This window comes from Limulus polyphemus, unplaced genomic scaffold (assembly GCF_000517525.1).
Source record: "Limulus polyphemus unplaced genomic scaffold, Limulus_polyphemus-2.1.2 Scaffold854, whole genome shotgun sequence".
NCBI classification, from domain to species: Eukaryota; Metazoa; Arthropoda; class Merostomata; order Xiphosura; family Limulidae; genus Limulus; species Limulus polyphemus.
In genome coordinates, this window is record NW_013666464.1 from 344,798 (window position 1) to 364,901 (window position 20,104).

At 32.8% G+C, this 20,104-nt stretch overlaps 1 protein-coding gene across 1 annotated transcript in view; it reads left to right on the top strand.

Moving 5' to 3' along the window:
* The window catches only part of LOC106460882 (transient receptor potential cation channel subfamily A member 1-like), a gene marked incomplete at its 3' end in the record, with an annotated part of 50,088 nt that overhangs the window by 1,694 nt on the left and 28,290 nt on the right, over positions 1-20,104 (top strand). The window contains exons 2-10 of the mRNA XM_022387685.1: positions 545-720; positions 7,060-7,170; positions 9,454-9,565; positions 11,413-11,510; positions 11,815-12,051; positions 12,298-12,498; positions 12,866-13,041; positions 14,205-14,369; positions 14,692-14,806. Of these exons, the coding sequence (XP_022243393.1) occupies positions 7,063-7,170; positions 9,454-9,565; positions 11,413-11,510; positions 11,815-12,051; positions 12,298-12,498; positions 12,866-13,041; positions 14,205-14,369; positions 14,692-14,806 (1,212 nt within the window). The remainder of the gene's footprint in view (positions 1-544; positions 721-7,059; positions 7,171-9,453; positions 9,566-11,412; positions 11,511-11,814; positions 12,052-12,297; positions 12,499-12,865; positions 13,042-14,204; positions 14,370-14,691; positions 14,807-20,104) is intronic.

Below are 20,104 nucleotides of genomic sequence, written 5' to 3' on the forward strand. Positions count from 1 at the left end.
TATTAGAGAAGAAATGGTTAAATGTTATTAGAGAAGAACTGGTTAAATAATAACTGTTATTAGAGAAGAACTGGTTAAATAATAACTGTTATTAGAGAAGCACTGATTAAATAATAAATGTTATTAGAAAAGAACTGGTTAAATGTTATTAGAGAAGAACTGGTTAAATGTTATTAGAGAAGAACTGGTTAAATGTTATTAGAGAAGAACTGGTTAAATGTTATTAGAGAAGAACTGGTTAAATGTTATTAGAGAAGAACTGGTTAAATAATAACTGTTATTAGAGAAGAACTGATTAAGTAATAAACATTAGTTATTAAAGAAGCACTTATAAAATAATAACTATTTTCAGAGTAGTATTACGAAGTTTAAATAACATAAGTTAACTGTAGCTAAGTACTACAGCCATGGTTTAAATAGTATACATCTATTTTCACAGAAACACTACATAATTAAGCCAATACGTTACATTAATCAAGAGAGTTGTTTATAGAAGTCCCGGAAATCTACATAAAGGTGTTTCTTTATCCTTATATTTCTTCAGACATCAACTGTAAAGACAAAAACGGCAACACGGCGCTTCATCTGGCTGTGGCAAATAATGCCTTGGAAACCTTAAGCTGTTTACTTTCTTGTCACGCTGATTCCACTGTCCTCAATAAAGACTTGAAAGGAGCCATCCATATTGCAACAGAGAACAATAAAATACGTTTGTTACAGGTAATCATACAGTTAAGTTGTTATTCTCAAAGTCAAGCATCACTAGGTAATGCAGAATTAGGAAATTATCAAAGGCTATAGTGCAAACAAAATTGTAAATGATACAAACACTAGAAGAAGCCTTTTGATAACTCCTGAGAAATAACTTAATGATTTTGATTAGCACTGAGCTCAAATATGCACTTTAATAAAATATACCTACTGAGTGATTCAGAAGACAGTTATTGATAAGCAAATAATTCAGAAGTGGAGAAAACAGTTATCATTGTATGGAATGTGGTGTTACGGGCTAACCCTTTGACGATATAAGAGAGGTAACTTGAGGTCAACTTCAAGATCATCTCATTCGAAACTATCTTTAACATGCATACACAAAAATGTCTATTGTATATCATCAGTTATGACGTGGTATCATATAGAGTGAGTTATATGTAACTAGTGATCCCATGCATAAACACCCTGGCGGACAGATGCGAATATGAAAGCAGGATTTAATGTTTTTCATTTTTGTTTTTGAACATCTTTGATCTCCCATAAACACTTCGAATTTTTATGGTTACAACATAGATATTTGAGGGAGTTTTACTTTGTTGATTTCAAACAATGATTTTCAGTTTATATTGTTTATTTCTAACTATTTACATCTTTGCATAGGTGGCCATTTTACCGAAGGAGACTCTCTTACCTCGGTTTTCCCTAAACATCTTAGAATTATCACAACATGGCGGCAAACAATCAATAGTTATGTTTCAAATACTGCGTAAGTGTGAAAAATGCCGATATGGTGGTTTTATTTTTAAAATTTGTTTCTGTTATTGGTATTCTCACATAACATCTATGCATAAAAGAAACTCTAGTAAGCAGTCGCTGACACACATTTCTTATCATCTCATGTGATGGGACCCTATTGGTTCTTCAATAAGTCTTAAGGCTTATAACACTAGCCCTTTAACTACAAACAAATAAAAAACTGATGTGATGGATGTTGTTCATCAGAAAACAATTAGATAAATATATTGGAAGCAGTCCGGGTATTTGATGACATTCTTTGTAGAGTAGGACTATGTTCAAAAGCTCAGCAACTGAACCATTATCTAAATGACTTGGGAGCAGCTGCAGCATAAGACTTGTGTGTAATCGTACGCAGCTGCCTTTTATTTTGATATATGTTAACCTGTTGGACCCTTCCAACGTAACATGACCTGCTTGTCGAAATTCTGACTTTATATTGTACTTCAAACATAGGTTTGTATTTCTTTGATATAACCCGAGTTTGAGCTTCTGTTTTGAGGAGCGATTTTGGTAATTTGGTTACTCCATATACCTTTGCCATTCATAATTTTGGCATATAATGCATAATAATAAAATTTCCGAAAGACCTACCCTTAATGGTACTGTCACAAAGTAGGCTTCTACAACATCTTTTTACAAACTGTTAGCAGTGATTTTTTTTACCTATCCTCCGGTGTGTCAGCAGTAAGTTTACGGACTTATAACGCTAAAATCCTAGGTTAGATTTTCTCCCTTTTCGTTGAGACAGATAGCCCTCGCGTAGCTTTGGGCAAAATTCCAACAAACCAAACTTTTCAATGTTGAATCATTTTATAAAACGTTTTAAATTAAGAACAGCAAAGAGAAGAACTAGTACTCGTAAAGCTCTTACTAAATGTTGCTTGTAAATACATTTAACATCTTATTGAGAAAATGCAAGTATCTTGTTTGTGGTTTGACATCTTATTAATAGAATATAAAAAGCTTCTTTGCAAGGACATTGAACATAAACTGCTGGTTTATGGAGACATTTAATATCTCATTAAGAAAATATAAGCAGCTTGTTTGTACATCTCATGAAAATAATGTTTTGTTTTGTTGTTAACCTCAAAGCTACACAATGGACTATCAGAGTTATGCTCACTACAGGTGTAGACACCTGGTTTTCAGACTTACCGCTGAACTTCTGGGGTTTATGAAGATAATGAAAACAGGTGCTTGTGAGGATATTTGAAACGTTAAAACATAATTTGCATAGTAAATAAAGAGTTATTGATATAATTATCCTCACAAAAAGCTATTTACATTTTAGTGTGGTAAGTTATCCTCACGTATAAGCTGTACATATTCTTTCAATGAGAAGGTAAGTATTTTCACAAACAAATGTCTTAAAACACGCTGTTTACATTTGAATATTATTTCAAATGTCTTCAAACACTCCATCTACATTGTCTTAAAATTTAAATATATTAAAAATATGCCATTTACATTCTCTTGATAATTTCAATGTGTTTAAAGCACGCTGTTTACATCCTATTAATGTTTTAAATGTTTTCAAAACATGATGTTTACATTCTTTTAATGTGTTAAAAGAGTACAGATTGCATATTATTGAGGAAATTTAAAATGTCAGTAATGTAATATAACATTACACAATGACTTTCTAAGCATCACATTAAAGTAATTTAGATATTGTTTTGATGAAGACTTTTTCACCTCACTAAAGAGTGTAGATTTACATGTTAGTAATAATAGTTGTGCTTCAACAACCACATGAAGGACAAGGAAATCTGATTAAAGTGTAGTGACTTAGGAGAAGGGCCAGGGACGTCTGAAAAGTGACTTAATGCAAGATGGGTACTTAAAGCTACAACAGGTCTCATTTTAAAGCTTATAATCTCAGCTTTCAAACATGCACGTTGTGGTAGCCACAACACCCCGAAAGTCGGCCATTTTTACTGAGAATTTTAAATATTTTTAATTCAATATCTTTGGGTCCTATTCTGCTATAAAGTTATGTTTTTAGTATTTACTATCGATCTTTGATATATATATATTATTGTTCAAGGTAACGGTCATTATATAATAGTTACGAAATATGATATTTTTATCGTTATGGAGAACCCTAGCATTTCTAAATATGCATGAACACACGTTTATATCAGAGTTTATATATTATCCATAAAAATCTATGAAAACTAAATACCATTTGAATGGAAGTATTAAGGTGTTAAAGGTAACGATGTCGACAACTGCTTGAAAAGTGTGGAAAAGTACATATCTTGTACGTTTGAAGATCTCTTTTTGTAACATATAATCGAGTCCAAATATGTTTCAGTCTATGCTCTATCGTTAATGACATTAATGTTTAATCAAAGCCAAGGTAATGTTGAAAAATCAACGATGTTTGATCATTTTATTTGATACCAATATTAAGTACATTTTAAGCAACTCTGGTTTTTCCAAGTATGCCAAACTCAATACATATATCGAAGTAAAGATCATTTATCTTATTTTATTACAAATTATTAAGGATAAAAACAATTTTCGAAAGCTCAAAACAAGTAAATGTGTGAAGTACATCAGATTATATTTCAAAAAATAATAATTATGTTTTTAAATAAAATACAAAGATACTGAACACAATGTAATCTGAATTACAATATGCATTTAGGTACACGAATGAATACACGTACAAAAATGGTATATATATTTTTTCTTATTAGTATGATCTTATCTACTATGACAATAAATCTATAACATATTCGAAAACTTACTAAATACGCTCTGAAAAACAAATATGAATAAAAAATAATCCAGCACATCATTACTAGAGACCACACATAAATAACTCTTACCCTAGGCAATCATTCCATGATTTTAAGCATTAGCTATAGATAAAGCACGAGGCTGATACATTGTATACTTAACTATTATCATCATCACTACATACTGTTACGGAATGTGTCAGGCTGTTGTTGCAGCCTTCTGCATTTCCATTTACATGGACATGGTATGCTAACTTTATTCATTTTGTTTTGTTTGCAAACATTTCTGCTTTTGGATTCACACGCTATTCCTTTAATGTTTTCTATTGATGTTTGTTAGACCTCCACATAGAGTTGACGTGATTCTGTTACCAACTTTAGTCCAACCATAGCCTTCTGGGGAACCAATGTCAGGACCTGCAAAGTTGGATAACACCCATAGTTTGGTGTGTCAGGCAGGTCTCTTTACATACTACTTGAAACTAGCTTCTGTGGAAGGCAACTGTGCTAGGGAAACATTCCATGTTATAGCCTTTCGCTCTCACAATATATTCAAGCTATGATGGGTTGATAGATGCTTTTATTTTGGGTCATGCAACAGGTGAACTAGTTTTCGAGCAGATGTCAATTGGTTTGTTTCTTATGTCTGTCCAAATGAATCCAGATCCTTTCTCAGCTATGATTTTCATCACTGATTACTTCCCTTTCATAAATAATGTTGACGTTGTGTCACAACCACGAGTTCATGGACAGCTGGTAGCATTTTACCAAAGATTTGGCGATTATTTATCTAAATTAATGGATTTTAATGTATCGTGGAAGGTCCTTCTTATGGGTTATGTGAACAGTTTCTATCCATAATTTCCATACATGGTCTAGTGCTGGGAAAATAGCAGAGACCCAAAACCACAATATCAATGTCAGGAGTCGTTATAATAACTGTTTCTTTGAGGTTTCTCTTTACGAATTCCTGATTTGCAAAGTTGGCATGCAAAATTATTCTGGTGTTTGCCTCCACAAGTGAACTAGAAAATGAACCCACTATGTGTGTTCCAGCTGATGTTACAAATCTGACTTCTTTGCCATCATCAAATGGACCTGTCAAGTATGTCTTCTTGTCATCTTACATTTTGGGGTGTCTTGGACAATTTTCTTTCACATATTTACAGGGCATCCTTGTTTCATGGAACTGACAGAAACTTCTCCTACGGTAATGCAAGTTATCAGTACCATTTACTTTAATAGATGTGACAATTTCATTTGTAGTCAATATAACAGTTGAGAAGAGGGAAAATAAGCTACAGTATTGTAAGCCTCACAAAAGCGCTTCTTGGTTGTAGGTGGTTTTGGTGCATTCCATTTATAGACCCTTATCTATTAATTGACCCAGGGTTAATAGATAGGATAATGACACTGAAACTGATATCATTCATAAGAAACGTTTGATGACTGGTAGAGAAGTATGATCATCACACACACACACACACAATCACAAAGCAATATTGTAATATATATATATATATATATATATATGTGAGAAGTAAAACAGTAGAAATCGATCATGTTTGGCCCTACATCAAAGGGAAAGTTGTTTCTTACCTTAAAGCATACATCTTTTTATAATTATTCATGTTAAATTAGCTAAATTTTGTTTTTATTTAGGAAGTCCCTAGGATTTTCACGTTCTTCGTCTATAACATTGATTTTTGACTGTAAAATTAATATCAACAATAGATGAAGGGATACTAAATTATGTATATTTAAACACTTTAAAGAAGTTTAGAACTTTATTAGTATACGAATTATTGAACATTATGCTTTTCATAGAAGCCCGAAAATCAACCAACTGTATTGCCTTGACAACATTGTTTTAGCACTTTTTGGAGGTTGCGATCACCACAATACGGAATTTCTGAAAGCTGAAATTCTAAGCTTAAAAATAACAGCACATTTGTGTAACTATATGTTATATAAAGCAAATAAATACGCTAATGACCTTGACTTTCATAAAAATAATGTCACTAACAGATAGAACATACCATGTTATGTAAATTTAGACATTCTAAGCAAGTTCATAACTATATTAGTGCATAAAATATCAAAAAGTAGTAGTTTCAAATAAACCTAAAACACTTCAAACTTTGTTGCCTTGACAACAAATTTTGGGAAAGAGTTTTGGGGATTAGGATCACCACAGCATGGCTTTTCTGAAAGCTGACATTATAAACTTTAAAATGAGACCTGTTGTTGCTATAATTACCGACCTTGCATTAAACTCCCAAAATATGTATGCTAAAGCCGTTTAGCTGCTTACCCAATACTGGAACAATAAAATTAGTTTAATTTATTTCTATTGGTCACTTCAAAAGTATCTATTAGTTTTATATGAGATCACTTAACCTGCAGTGACCACTTGAATAATATACATTAGTTTAGTGAGGGCAGTTAAGTGATAACTAAAATAATATTAATCGGTTTACATTACTTACAATAATCACATGAAGGAAATCCATCTAACATGTTAATGAGCATTGAGAAAGTAACCTTAGTAATCTGTGGTGAATACTAGAAGAATGTGTGATATAGTAAACGCATTTAACTAGTTTAGTGAGGCCAGTTAAACTGTTAAATTAATTTATTTCGACACTTAACCTATATTAACCATTTGAAAGATAAATACGAGTTCAATGAAGCGAGTTAACCTTTGATTAAAACCTGAATATTATAGATTGTGAGTATTAATGTGTAGCGCCCGGTTGAAGAACAGATGTCAATTTCATGAAGTAATTCAACCATACAGGAAATGGCCAAGTTCAGGAAGAACATTAATGGATCTCTGAAAGGAAAATCTGGACGCACAGCTCTCCATATTGCTGCTAGTTCCGACTTTGCTGACTGTGCACGTTTATTAGTAAGTATCATAATACTGCGTATAATATTTTCAATATAATTAGGTAGTAATAGGAACACTTCTTTAGACATTAGCTAGGAATGTGTTTGATTTTATGCATACACTATTGACTTTGGTTTTGTAGTAACTCCTCGGTCTTTCACACATGATATGCCACATATAATTATTTTAAGATTCTCAAAGTTCATGACTACTCAACTTTTTGTTTGTGATTTCATAGGCTGAATTAGCTTAATTTTAGTTTTGTTTTATTGCCCTCTTAAATTACCGTTTATATTGAAATAATGTTTTAGGTTCGCAACTTGACAGCTAAATATAGCTCTCAGGGGTTCTGGGTCTTACGGTTTTATAAGTGTTAATATAACACTAACCTGATGCTAGATCTAACTGGAAAGTTAGGCAGCTTCATAACATGTTCTAGCAGAGAAAAAGTATATGTGCAAGTATAAACGAAAACCACCCGATGTTAACCTTCATAGTTAAAACTATATCAAACTCGAATTGGGGAACAGTCTGTACCGTATACCTAGTTGGGCCAATGAAAACCGAATTTGCTCGAAATTAAAATTCTTAGTTGAAAAGTTTGGATTTTCTCATCCAAGATGTTATGTTTGGTAATTATTTATTGAGCTTCGTATTTACTCATAACGTCATAACATTCTAAGTATGGATTTGCTATTTTTATTCGGCTAGAGCCTTACAGGGTTTTAGTACAAAAGAAAGGCAGCGAATCAAAAATATAATCGTGGCGTCATAAGATGCTGAAAATTAGATATTGCTGACCAGTATCGCCACTACTCGGAACTGTATGAATTTGGATTTGGAGAAAAAGCAATTTAATGAGTATGAGAACTGTTTGGTGTGAAAATATAAGTTAACTTCTTTAACTGATTTTGATGTTCTATTGCTCGATAGTTTCGAAACGTACTATAAACAATATTTAGAATACCATTGTTGTTTCACAATTGTTCTAACATTATAGTATAGCTGTGATACTAACCATATTACTGTACTACCATTTGACATATATCACTTAAAACCGTTTCAAATTGTTATGTTCTGCTACAAAATAAATACGAAATGTGGCAGTTGACAAACAAAAGTTTGAGTCGAAAGGATACAAATTTTACTTACCGTGTTAAAATAACAAATTTACGGTTAAGTACTTTATTATTGAGACTGCAAATATTACGGTTAAGTACTTTATTATTGAGACTGCAAATATTACGGTTACGTATTTTATTATTGAGACTACATACATATATAATAATCTGTAGATTATTAACAGGGAAAAGTAATTGTGATACGCTAGCTTGTTGATCTACATTGAGAGTTTGTATGTTCGAATAGGAGTTTAGTTATGTGTCATCTTTTGTCTCTATTTCTGTTTGGATTTTTTTGTTTGGTCAATGAATATACTTTCCATATATTTACTCTGTATGAAACCTTGGTTTTTTGTAAGATCGAAACTGTAACTGAGTTTTGTTTGTTTATGTTTGAGGTTATATGCTTGTATAGGAATAGTTCTGATGAAGCGTTCTTGTTTATGTAACATATTAATATGTTCCGAGATAAGTGTGTTCCAAGATCTTTCCGTTTCTCCTACATATATGTCTCCACATATATGGCATGTGGTGTGATAGACTATGTTCTTTCACTACTAGCCCTGATGAAGCTGCAATGGCAAAACGTCAGCTGAAATAAAAAATTTTATTTATTATTATCTGGAGAGCAAAGTCCGTTTTTTCATAACATTACTGTCAAAATGTCTAAATCACTTCAGTTCTGAATAAACAAAACTTCTAATGAGTAATATTAACATTATTGTAATACGGGTAGACTTAGTGTTGTGCTGTTGAACAACAAACTATTAATATGGCTAAGCAATAAAAGTTTACTTAACATGTAAAAGTTCGAAAACATATTTCTAAACTAAGCAGGGTAAAACTCCTACAGAAAGTAGTGAGTAGACAGTGTATGGCTATCCAACGTTCAGATAAAATAGCAAAATTCAAACCTTCCAAAAACTACCCTTCAAACAAATGATATTACAGAAAAAGAGTATGAAAATGATGCTTTCACAAAAATAGTGAGCGGGTAACGTCCACTCACATTCACCATTTAGTCTAACACCGAAAACTGATGTCTTGTGAAAATAATGAGACATAATCTCCTATGAAAATAAACAACAAGGAAGATCAATTGTAAGAGTGTGTCGACTGTTGCTGAGGTCGATGCAATCAAGTTTTAAAAATCAGTAGAGAAATGAATATGTTTTTCTAGATTCGACAGTTTGGTGGCCGACTCACCGACCCTTGTGACAACGGTTGTTATCCTTTCCACGATGCCGTGAAGAATGGATCAATAAACACCATTAAAGTTTTGTTGGAAGAAGGTATCTTATCTTTACTACTCATAATTATGTTATAAAGGTAAGACTGTATCTTATCTTTACTACATGTTATACATCTGACATGAATTTAATGAAAGGTGTTATTAGCTTCAGCAAGTTATATTACAAAGTTTTCAGGATTTAAAACCTAGAAAATGTGTTATTTTATAATATACTCAAGACCTAGCTAATGTGATATATGTTTGAGTTTATCACGTTCGCTGCCATCAGTAGTAGTAATAATTTCTTCCTTAGTGCCAAACACACTTTTCTTTTTTTACTTAACCCATGTGTCTAATATTTATATGGGTAACTATATTATGTTTAATTAGCGCATTGAAGCTACTTGTAATATGTGTCCCACCGGTGTTTCACTCGGTCCATAACTAAAAGTCGGTTGTGACCCACCAGTGGCACACATATGGCAGCTAATGTGTTAAGGAACTTTACATATGACATTTATATTAGGCACAAAATATGTAAAATGTACAAACCTCAGATTTCTGTAATGATTGCATAGCATCATTTTATTCAGTATTCACACAAAATGAGTGGCAAACAAGAAGGTAAGAAGATGTCTGGTATATTTTACTGTTCTCCGTTTCTGGAAGTCGCTGTAACAAGCTCTATAAACTCGACTATATCAGTTATACAGTATAAAATGGCTGGAAGATAGCGTGCCAAATAAGCACTAGAATGACGTCATACGAGAACTGAAAAGGCTGTTAAACACATACAAAGGCGGCTAAATATCCATCACAATTGTTAGTCAGGGTCTTTGTAGCTTTAAGAGTACTAGTAGCATTTGAATACCCTGAAGTTTTTTATTCTTAACTTATTTGAAATACTCAATTTTCTTCATTTATGGATATTCTATACATTCTCCAATTCAGACGTAAATTATACCAGTTGAAGAAATGATTTGAAATTACTCATAACTAAAGGAAATATGTTGCTACCCATGACCAGGTGTCACTGCGTTTCTAACTTGAATATGTAAACCAGTGTTTTGCATAAATTGTAATGGTTTATAAGAATTTAACCAAGAAGTTGGGTGACCAAAATAGGGTATAATGTTAGTCAAATTAGCTTGCATCTTTAGAAAGATGCAAAACTACAATAAGTGAAACATATGATTCTATTTCGCTATATCTGTTGGTTTGCTTTAGAGCCTCATTGGGCTACTTGTTGTGTCTATCGCGGAGAACTGAATCCTGAACTATAGCGTTGTAAGTCCGTAAATTTACCGCTGTCCCACTGGAGGACTCGCTTTATGTCAATGTTTCCAGTGATAGATCACATTTTACCTAGTCAATTAGCAAGTATTGTTTTTATTGAAATTTCTCTTTGTTTGTTGTGAGACTTTCCAAAGCAAAAGAAGATAAAATTAACAAATCAATTAATTTTTAATAAATTAAAGCGCATGATAGATATCTATACGTTGCTACATAGTTTGTTCTATCGGTAAGTTTTATAAAACTGGTTTAAGACAACGTTTTAATTATTTCATTTTTTCTTGCCAACGATTCTTACAATGAATATAATTCTTGTAAACTAGTCGTACTCTGTACATGAAGTTAAAATTAATAATTGAAATTAAGTTCCTCGGCATGCTTTACTTGTAAAGTTATTTTTCTCTTTTAAACAGAAAAGGTAATATTTCGTTTCGTTTGTTGTTAAACGCAAAAGCTACACAATAAGCTATCTGTGCTGCGCCTACCTCGAGTGTCAAAACTCTATTTCTAACATTATAAGCCTTCAGACTTACCATTGGGTGTAAGGCAAAAGCTAATAGCAACCTTGTTTCTCTGAAAATTGGGTTTTGTATATTTGTTATTATTTTTGTTTAGGGGAAGTCATGGGTATTACGCAAGTGGAAATGTTGACTCTTCGAGATTTTGACGGAAATACAGCACTACACACAGCGGTGAACATGGGAAACATAAATGTTCGTAACATATTGTATGATAACAAAATAGTATATATTGCAGACAAAAATTCTTAATGCACCAAACAGAATTTTCTGAAAGAATGCCTAACTTTAAATTTTGAAATTACGCATTTTAAGGAATTGCTTAGGAATAAAGAAATATTATATCGTTCAATTTTTAATTAGTTTCGTAGTTTAAATTTTTCTATTTCTACCTTGAAATAAAGTAATAACACAACTGATGCCAAATAACTTTTCTAACTGATGCGAACTGAGTTTTCTCATTAGAATGATATATATGTAACAATATTATTTTGAGCAGACTTTGATGACCTGTCTTCAACGTGGTGCACCAATAAACAGTCAGCAGCGTGATTTGTTAACTCCAGTTCACTTAGCGTGCGCTGAAGGAGCCACCGAAACTGTCAAACTTATGTTTTCGGCTAAACCTGAAGACAAGATGCTTGTGCTTAATACTTGGGATGCCCAACAGATGACACCACTTCATTATGCTGCTATGTTTAACCACGAGGATTTAGTAGAATATCTTGTGAAAGAGGTAAGTGTTATGTTATTAGCAGCATCAATGCATTATCTTAAAATATTGATCGTTAACTTCTTTCCACGCATAAGTGTATACTGTATCAATCACTAGAAATTATAAATTCAATAAGATAATGGTAATGTAGGATTTTGCTAATCTTTGACATAAAGAAAATTATTATGAGTAGTCATTAATACTTTTGATAATAGTTTTATGATAATTCACTTAAACAAGTCAGATACATTTTCACTTTCCTGCTAGGGGGCAGACATGAAGGCAATTGATAAAGAAGGACGATCTGTTTTGTTAAATGCTACCACTAGAGGCGCTTGGAAAGCAATGAGAAAATTGTTGCAAATGGGAGCAAATGTACACCATAAAGACAAGTTGAATCGTAACTTGCTTCACCACCTTGTATTTTATTGTGGATCCATGGACGACTTCATATTAAGACTAAAAGAGGTATAAAAGCAGATTATAGCGATCTTTTTAAACAAAATAATTACAAACGTTTACTGAGAGAATAATCTGTATCTATCTATCTATTTATCCGTGCATTGTGCCTCGATTATAACAGCGTAGTTTTTACGCATTCACTCATAATCATGTTTACATTAAAAATCATATCTGCAATTACAAATGCTTTTTCGTTCACATTAATTATTTTTCAATATACGTAAGTAAAATTATTTGAACACTCATAGCTTTAGTTGTTTGTAAAAAGACGATTATAGTTATTAATTACACACGATTTGAATTATTTGAACACGCAGAATTTCAAGAATTTATATGAGCAATATTTGTCGTTAATATTACCACTTCCTCTCAGGAGTACAGAACCGAACTCGCTAAGCTTGTAAATGAGAAGGATTCATTCGGATGTACACCTACACACTACGCTTCAAGAAAAGGAAAGCTGCAGATTACTAAGATCCTGTTAGAGTTTGGAGCTCAAATTAATGTGAAGAATAATGAGCTCCAGTCACCTTTGCATTTGGCTGCAAAGTAAGACCTCGACGGATTTAATTTTTTATTTGTAATATCAGTAAATTAAAGTGAATCTCGTAGGCTAAGCGGCGAACTTGTGTGTGTAATCAGGCCTAAAAAAGCAAGTAAGAGCAAAGTTATTGTTGTCACAAAATGCTTGAATGTATGTCAAGTCCATTATGTAATGAAAATAATTATTTAAAAAAGAAAATATATGATTCAGCGTAAAGGTTTTGGCGTTCAGATTTCCCATGATGCAAGTAATTTGCCCACCAGTAGTACAGCGGTATGTCTGCGGACTTACAACGCAAGAATCCGGGTTTCGATACCCGTGGTGGGCAGAGCACAGATAGCCCATTGTGTAGTTTTGTGCTTAATCACAAACAATCAAGCAAGTAATTTGGAAGTAAATGATAATTGGAAAAGATACTTGCTAATTTTGTTTTACATCATTTTAACTATAGCGTAATACTTATAATGCCAAGGGTCTAAACTAATGATCACACGTACATATGGTTTAGACATTAGAAATATGCATTTTATTAACATTCTTTTGTTTGTTTTTTAGCCGTATCTTAGCGGCTCACAGAACAGCTCTGAGTCTGTTTGTTTTTTATCTTTTCAAGTACGAACTTTTATCTCATAGCTCCGTAATCTCTTGACCGATTTGAGATCCAATTACATTTTTGGACTCAGAAGATCAAACTCTTTTGATTGATGCATTTGACCTCGTCCAAGGTCTCATAGATTAATTTATTGTAATACTTCGCAAAAGAATTCCAATATGTGGGTAGGCTAGTAGAGATCTTAATGAGTAATAATATTCTATCAGGTATATACGCGCCCCACGCTTAGTATTGCTGGCACACAAAAATATAGTTAATAAAAAGGGGAAAAAAGCTCTTGTTGATTAATTTACTTTACTCCTGCCCAAAAGAAGTTCTAGTTCCGCGGCTGTTGAGGATTACCTCTTGTTTTTCTATTGCAGTTAGGGTGCAACTTTGTCCCATTAATTATGTCCGACAAGAAACTGGTTTGATGTTGCGAATCGCAAATTATTTATATGGAATTTAAATTAATGATATTCTGCTATTACATATATATATATATTTATGTTTCATTGTACAAATGTAAGATTATTACATGATTAGTCAATTTGATAATATATTTTCTCTTTCTAGGTTTGGTCATTATCACATTATCTGTTATATGCTTCAAATGACAGAAAACTATATTGTTATCAATGACCCCGATGGTAACGGAATGACACCTTTGCACATTGCCTCCGAGAACGGGCATACACACGTGGTTCAGTTATTGCTAAGTCAGGGGGCGCTTATTAACTAGTATGTAATCTAGTATATCGCTAGTATATAACTAGTATATCGCTCATGTTGTTTTTATTTTATTGCCGTTTTTAATATTTTTCCATTTCAATATCTGTATTTTTCTGATTACACGTGTTTTATTATTCGCATGTCACTATAAAATCTTCGTTTAGAATAGATTACATATTAAATAAGTTTTCTTTGAACATTAGTGATGAGATATGAATAAACTGAAAAATAATACTTTGTAACCATAGACTGCTGAAATTCACACTTTTCAAAGTTCAATGTACGTTATTATTGTTATAATGGTTCTCATTTTTATTATATCCAAATTTAGTGATCACAAGGGCCGAACTGCTTTTCACTACGCTGCTCTGAATGGCTACACTCACACCATACACAAGATATTTTTAGTTCACTCCCACCTGCTAAATCAGACAGACAGAGAAGGGGTAAGCTTTCTAGTTTTTATATATTCTTTATGACAATAAGCTTCAGGTGCTTGAAATTTGGTTGAATCACTTAATGATATTCTTTTACATGGAGTCTTTAATTCTGGAGTTACTGATGTTGTCCGTATTTCATCGGCATTTTAAACACTTATTTTTCAAGTTATATGCAGCAAATTGTTTGTAGGTCCGTGATTTTGTTGGATACAGGATCAACAAGAATCACACAAGAAATTTAAACAAAAACACCATCAGTATTGCAAATATTTCTCATTAAATACTACTGAGTTCAAATATTTTTTTCATAGAAAATGAGCGATTTCACACAATTTTTCACTTCATTACGCTGTGACTATTGTCTCGTATTGAGTTATCATTCTTATTGCGTTATACTGAGCTATTTTGCACGAGTATAAATGGCTGGTACTTCAAGTATAGGGTGCGGTTACCTTAGGGAGGGAAGATATCTTAGTTCGATACCAGAAGGCCTGTTACTATAGGTGGATTAACTTACTAAGGTTTATAAGCATATATTTAATCATACTTTTACATTTCCTGACGTTTTATATTATTACTTGTTCATTCCTTGTACATAGTTTATAAACGATAGAGTCTGATTCTTGTATTCAACAATCGGTTCAGGTAGTGTCAGTCGGTGTTAGAATAATTTTTCTAAAGGAAAAATCGTTTTATTTCTACTTTTGAATAACTAGATACACGCGTGAAATATATGAAAGTTCATTATACACTAACAAACATCTCATATTAAAATGTTTCGAAAATGATTTTAAGCAGTGTAGTTTAACACTATTTCATGAATTCTATATTTAATTACATATCCTGATCATTTATATGTAAATCGTTCTGAAAAAGGAAGCTTTGTCAGTGTTTACAAAAAATATGTTATAATGGTTGTCTCGTTGACTTATGAAAGTTAAACAGTTGGTGTCCTACTGAACGTTGTCTGAAAGAAGCTATGAACACTTTATAAATTTATTCAATAGTTTCACAAGATTTATGCACGTGAAAGAAGTTTGGAGGTGTGTTTGCCAGTGATAAACTACCTTATCATACAGAAAAACAATTGTACATTGTCAATCTGGATCCGAGTCCTAAATCCGGTATTCACTGGATCTGTATTTTCATTGGTTGAGATAACAAAGAAAAATATTTTGATCCATTAGGACTGCCTCCACGTAATCTCAACATAAGATCACGTAGAAGAACTGTTGAACGTAAACTTACAATAAAAAAGTACTGTAAGGATCGTGTGAGTAGACAGTATTGTATATAAGTTGCTTATTATCGTTATCGAAGGTCCAAGAAGGTTCAGTCGTCAAAGATTTATGAAAAAATGTTAAATGTTGTTATTCTATGACAGTGATTAAACATATTTATTGTGTAGTAAAATGTAAGTTGTGATCTCATTCAAATAACGGATAACAGCATATTTATTAAAATCCTGCGGACAGTAAGATTGTTGTTAAAATAATGGCCTTAACACAATTAAAGCTAGACATTAATCACGTAGTCACATGTGGATATAGAGTGTCCACCCTTGTAAAACTTGTGTAAGATAAACTATCATGTGTAAAATGAAATATTTTGTCAAATTATATTGATATAAAGTCCAGTTAGTGAAAGTGTAACTTTTAATTATGGCATGATAATTAAATAAGCGTCCTTTTTCAGAACGATTTATATAAACGGTCAGGAAATGTAATTAAATATAGAACTAATGAAATATTGTTAAACGACTCTGCTTAAAATCATTTTCGAAACATTATAATATGAGATGTATAAAATAATACTTAGATATTAGTACATAATGAAATTTCATATATTTCACACGTTTATGTAGTTATTCAAAAGTAGAATTGAATGGAATTTTGCTTTTGAAAAATTAATCTAACCCGACTGACACTATCTGAACCGATTGTTGAATACAAGAATTGGACTCTGTCGTTTATAAACTATATAAGTTCTTATGTACTGAGTTGGAATGAACAAGTAATAATATAAAAGGTCAGGAAATATTAAAGTATGATTGAATATATGCTTATAAACCTTAGTAAGTTAATCCACCTTGAGTAACAGGCCCTCTGGTATCGAACTATGATATCTTCCCTCCCTAAGATAGCCACTCCCTCTGGTTCATTTTCGTAGAACTATTACGTAATGGTCTGTTATGGCTGCCTGTCATGGCAGACTAGCAACGCACCTTCTGGTGACATTGTGTGGAACTATGACGTCGTCGTCTCCGTTGACAGCATAGTTTCTGCCCCTTCCCTTAGGCATTTGGAGCTCACTTGTTTAGAACTTGAGTCTAAAGATCATAACTTGACTATAACGACTCACATTTTCAGCCTTAAGAGCGGTAAATATTGATTTACGTTCAGGTTAATTTGAACTAGTTTAATGTATAAAGACTCCCAGATCCGAAGTTTTCCACATTCGAACTAAATTTCATTATCCTAACGTGTAGATTATCCATATGCCCAAGCATGAAGTTGGATAGAGGACTTTGTGTGTTCTTGAATGGGTGTTTACGTAAAGGCAACAAAGTCCTCTATCCATTCAAGAACACACAACTGTAGTAAAGGCAACAAAGTCCTCTATCCATTACAGTTGTGTGTTCTTGAATGGATAGAGGACTTTGTTGCCTTTACTACAGTTGTGTGTTCTTGAATGGGTGTTTGCATCGAGAACAGCTATACACATAGGTAATTCGTGATCGTTTTCAAGCAGGAATTCTGTTTTTTACACTAGCATAACCCTGAATTCTTAGTTGTTGTTTGAAAATAATCCTCGAGTTGATATTTTCTTATAACTTTTCTCGCACATTTCTACTAGTTTCTACAGCTTGATACAATAGAATAAAGACAACGTGATAAAACATTATATTACTGCATAACTCAAACATCTTGTGAACTAGAATGTACACTAAATTATTTTAAGGCTATTGGGAATAAAAATGTGAAACTTAAAATATAAATCGGTAATTGTATTTTTGTGATAAACATCAACTTCAAGCCATTTCCCTTTTTTTAATAATCTTAGTATCTTGAACGCGTCCTTTTATTTCTTCAGAATTGTCGTACACTACTTCATTCCCAAGCTGGATTTCGTCCTCACCTTTCTATCAAGGAACAGCTCCTCAAGCATTATGATATACTCGTCAATCACTTTAGCGTTTTATAGCTTTCTGGTATGCTTCTTTTTGACTTTGTTCATGGTTTTGTTGTGTATGGCATCGCGGTTTAATTTTCAAGCTCCCTCAATTTTCATTTCTAATTACTTACATTTGTTTTGTCATCTCTTTTCTCACTGGTGCTCCCCTCCCAGTGGCACAGCGGTATGTCTGCGGATTTACACCGCTAGAAACCGGGTTTCGATACCCGTGGTGAGCAGAGCAGAGATAGCCCATTGTGTAGCTTTGTGCTCAACTTCAAAAACAAACAAACAAACCACACTGGTCGATGTGCAGCAGTTTCCATCGAAAGAGCTCTCTCACGTTCCTTCTACCTATACTCCAGTGTGCCTTAAGAATGAATATTATATCCTTCCTTTATACGTTGCTGATATGTCACACTCTAGATTTCCATTACATCTTTTTGAATACGATTTTGTACAGCTATTATGGCCACCTGCTCAACAATGATCATCCTATATAAAGTTCTGTAGTCTACTGTATACACTTATTTAGCCTGGAGCCGTAACTGAGATATTTTCATTAATGCCTCCAAGACCAGTGCAATACTTTTTGTCCTGGACGTCATAAATACCGCCCTTGTCGTAATCCATTCCTCTTTATTATCCGAACTGACGATGTTTCCATTCATATATTACCATATATATTTGTATTATTGTCGACAAATATCTTACCTGGAAGGTTCAGCCAGAAAGTTACCTCCCATCTGCATCTCCTCCGTTAGCTGTTAGGAACGTACTAGGATTTGAATGCATTCCATCTGTTTTATGCTTGCAACATCTCTATTCAATCCTTTTTCATTTATGGTTACAATATCTGGCTTTCTAGTCTTTTCAACTTTTATCATCGATTATAAGGTCTGGGATTTCATGCTCTTCGATTCAATTTTCATATCAAACTACCTACTTCTATGAACGAATTATTTGAACGCATCACCTTCCCACCAATTTTCATCCACCATCGAGATCTTGAATCCGGCATGTTCAACGCTGTTTTCACAATCAAAATGTCATATTTGCTAATCTTCTCTCTATGCCTATCAGAATAATGACTCTTCTTTAGTGAATCTGCCTAGTTACTTTCATCCAGAGGGATGGTGGATTGATTACCTGATCATTTAAGTTATTAGACTAATTATTACAATTTCTACTCTTTATCAGTGGCATGCCTTTGCCTTTAATAAACTTTCACATCGCTTACAACAATATCATTTTCTTTAGATCTTCTAGCACATCACTTAAGTTCTCGTTGTTCCAGTTTTCAATCTTTTCTTGGCCGAAGAAAGATTGTAACACACTGATAGCAACTTACCCCTAGGCCTAGAATGAAGTGACAAAAAAGTCTGTTTGAAATGGAACAGGGTGAGGTACCTATGAACGATATTCACAATAAAAGATTAAAGATAAGCTAAAATATAAACAAATACCATGACATTCCAATAATTCATTAATTATATAATAATATAAATGAAGCTGCAATCAACCATGGCTAATTAATTTTCCTCCAGACAACTATATCCAAGAAGTCTGAATGAAGAACGATTAGACAATTCCTATCTGGATAGTGATAAATAAAACATGACTATAAATAATATATATATATGTGAACAACCGTTTACAAGTAGTGTGAATCAAATATGATTAGACAGTCCTTCTCTGGACAGTGATAAATATAACATGATTATAAATAAAGTTTATCTAGACAATCATGTCCAAATAAACAAATTGCACCAGAAAAACGTTTCCAAATGGTTTCAATCCACCATGATTAGAGTAATCTTTATCTTAAAGTCATTTCCAAGAAGCTTCAATAAAGCACCAATAGGCATTGTTTCTCTTAAAATTCATCTTCAAAGTGTGTAAATCAAACATAATAAGACAATGTTTATCTGGAGATGACGAGATGGTTATATTTTAAGAAATACTGCAGAAAGTCTTGTTTTAAACACAACTAGGAAATCATCATTTGAACAATCTTCAGAAAGTAGCCTTGGACGAGAAGCGACTAAAGAATCAATACGTGGGCAGCGATCAACAAATACTTAAATCAAACGTAATTAGGCAATCATTAAATAAAAGTATTATGGGAGA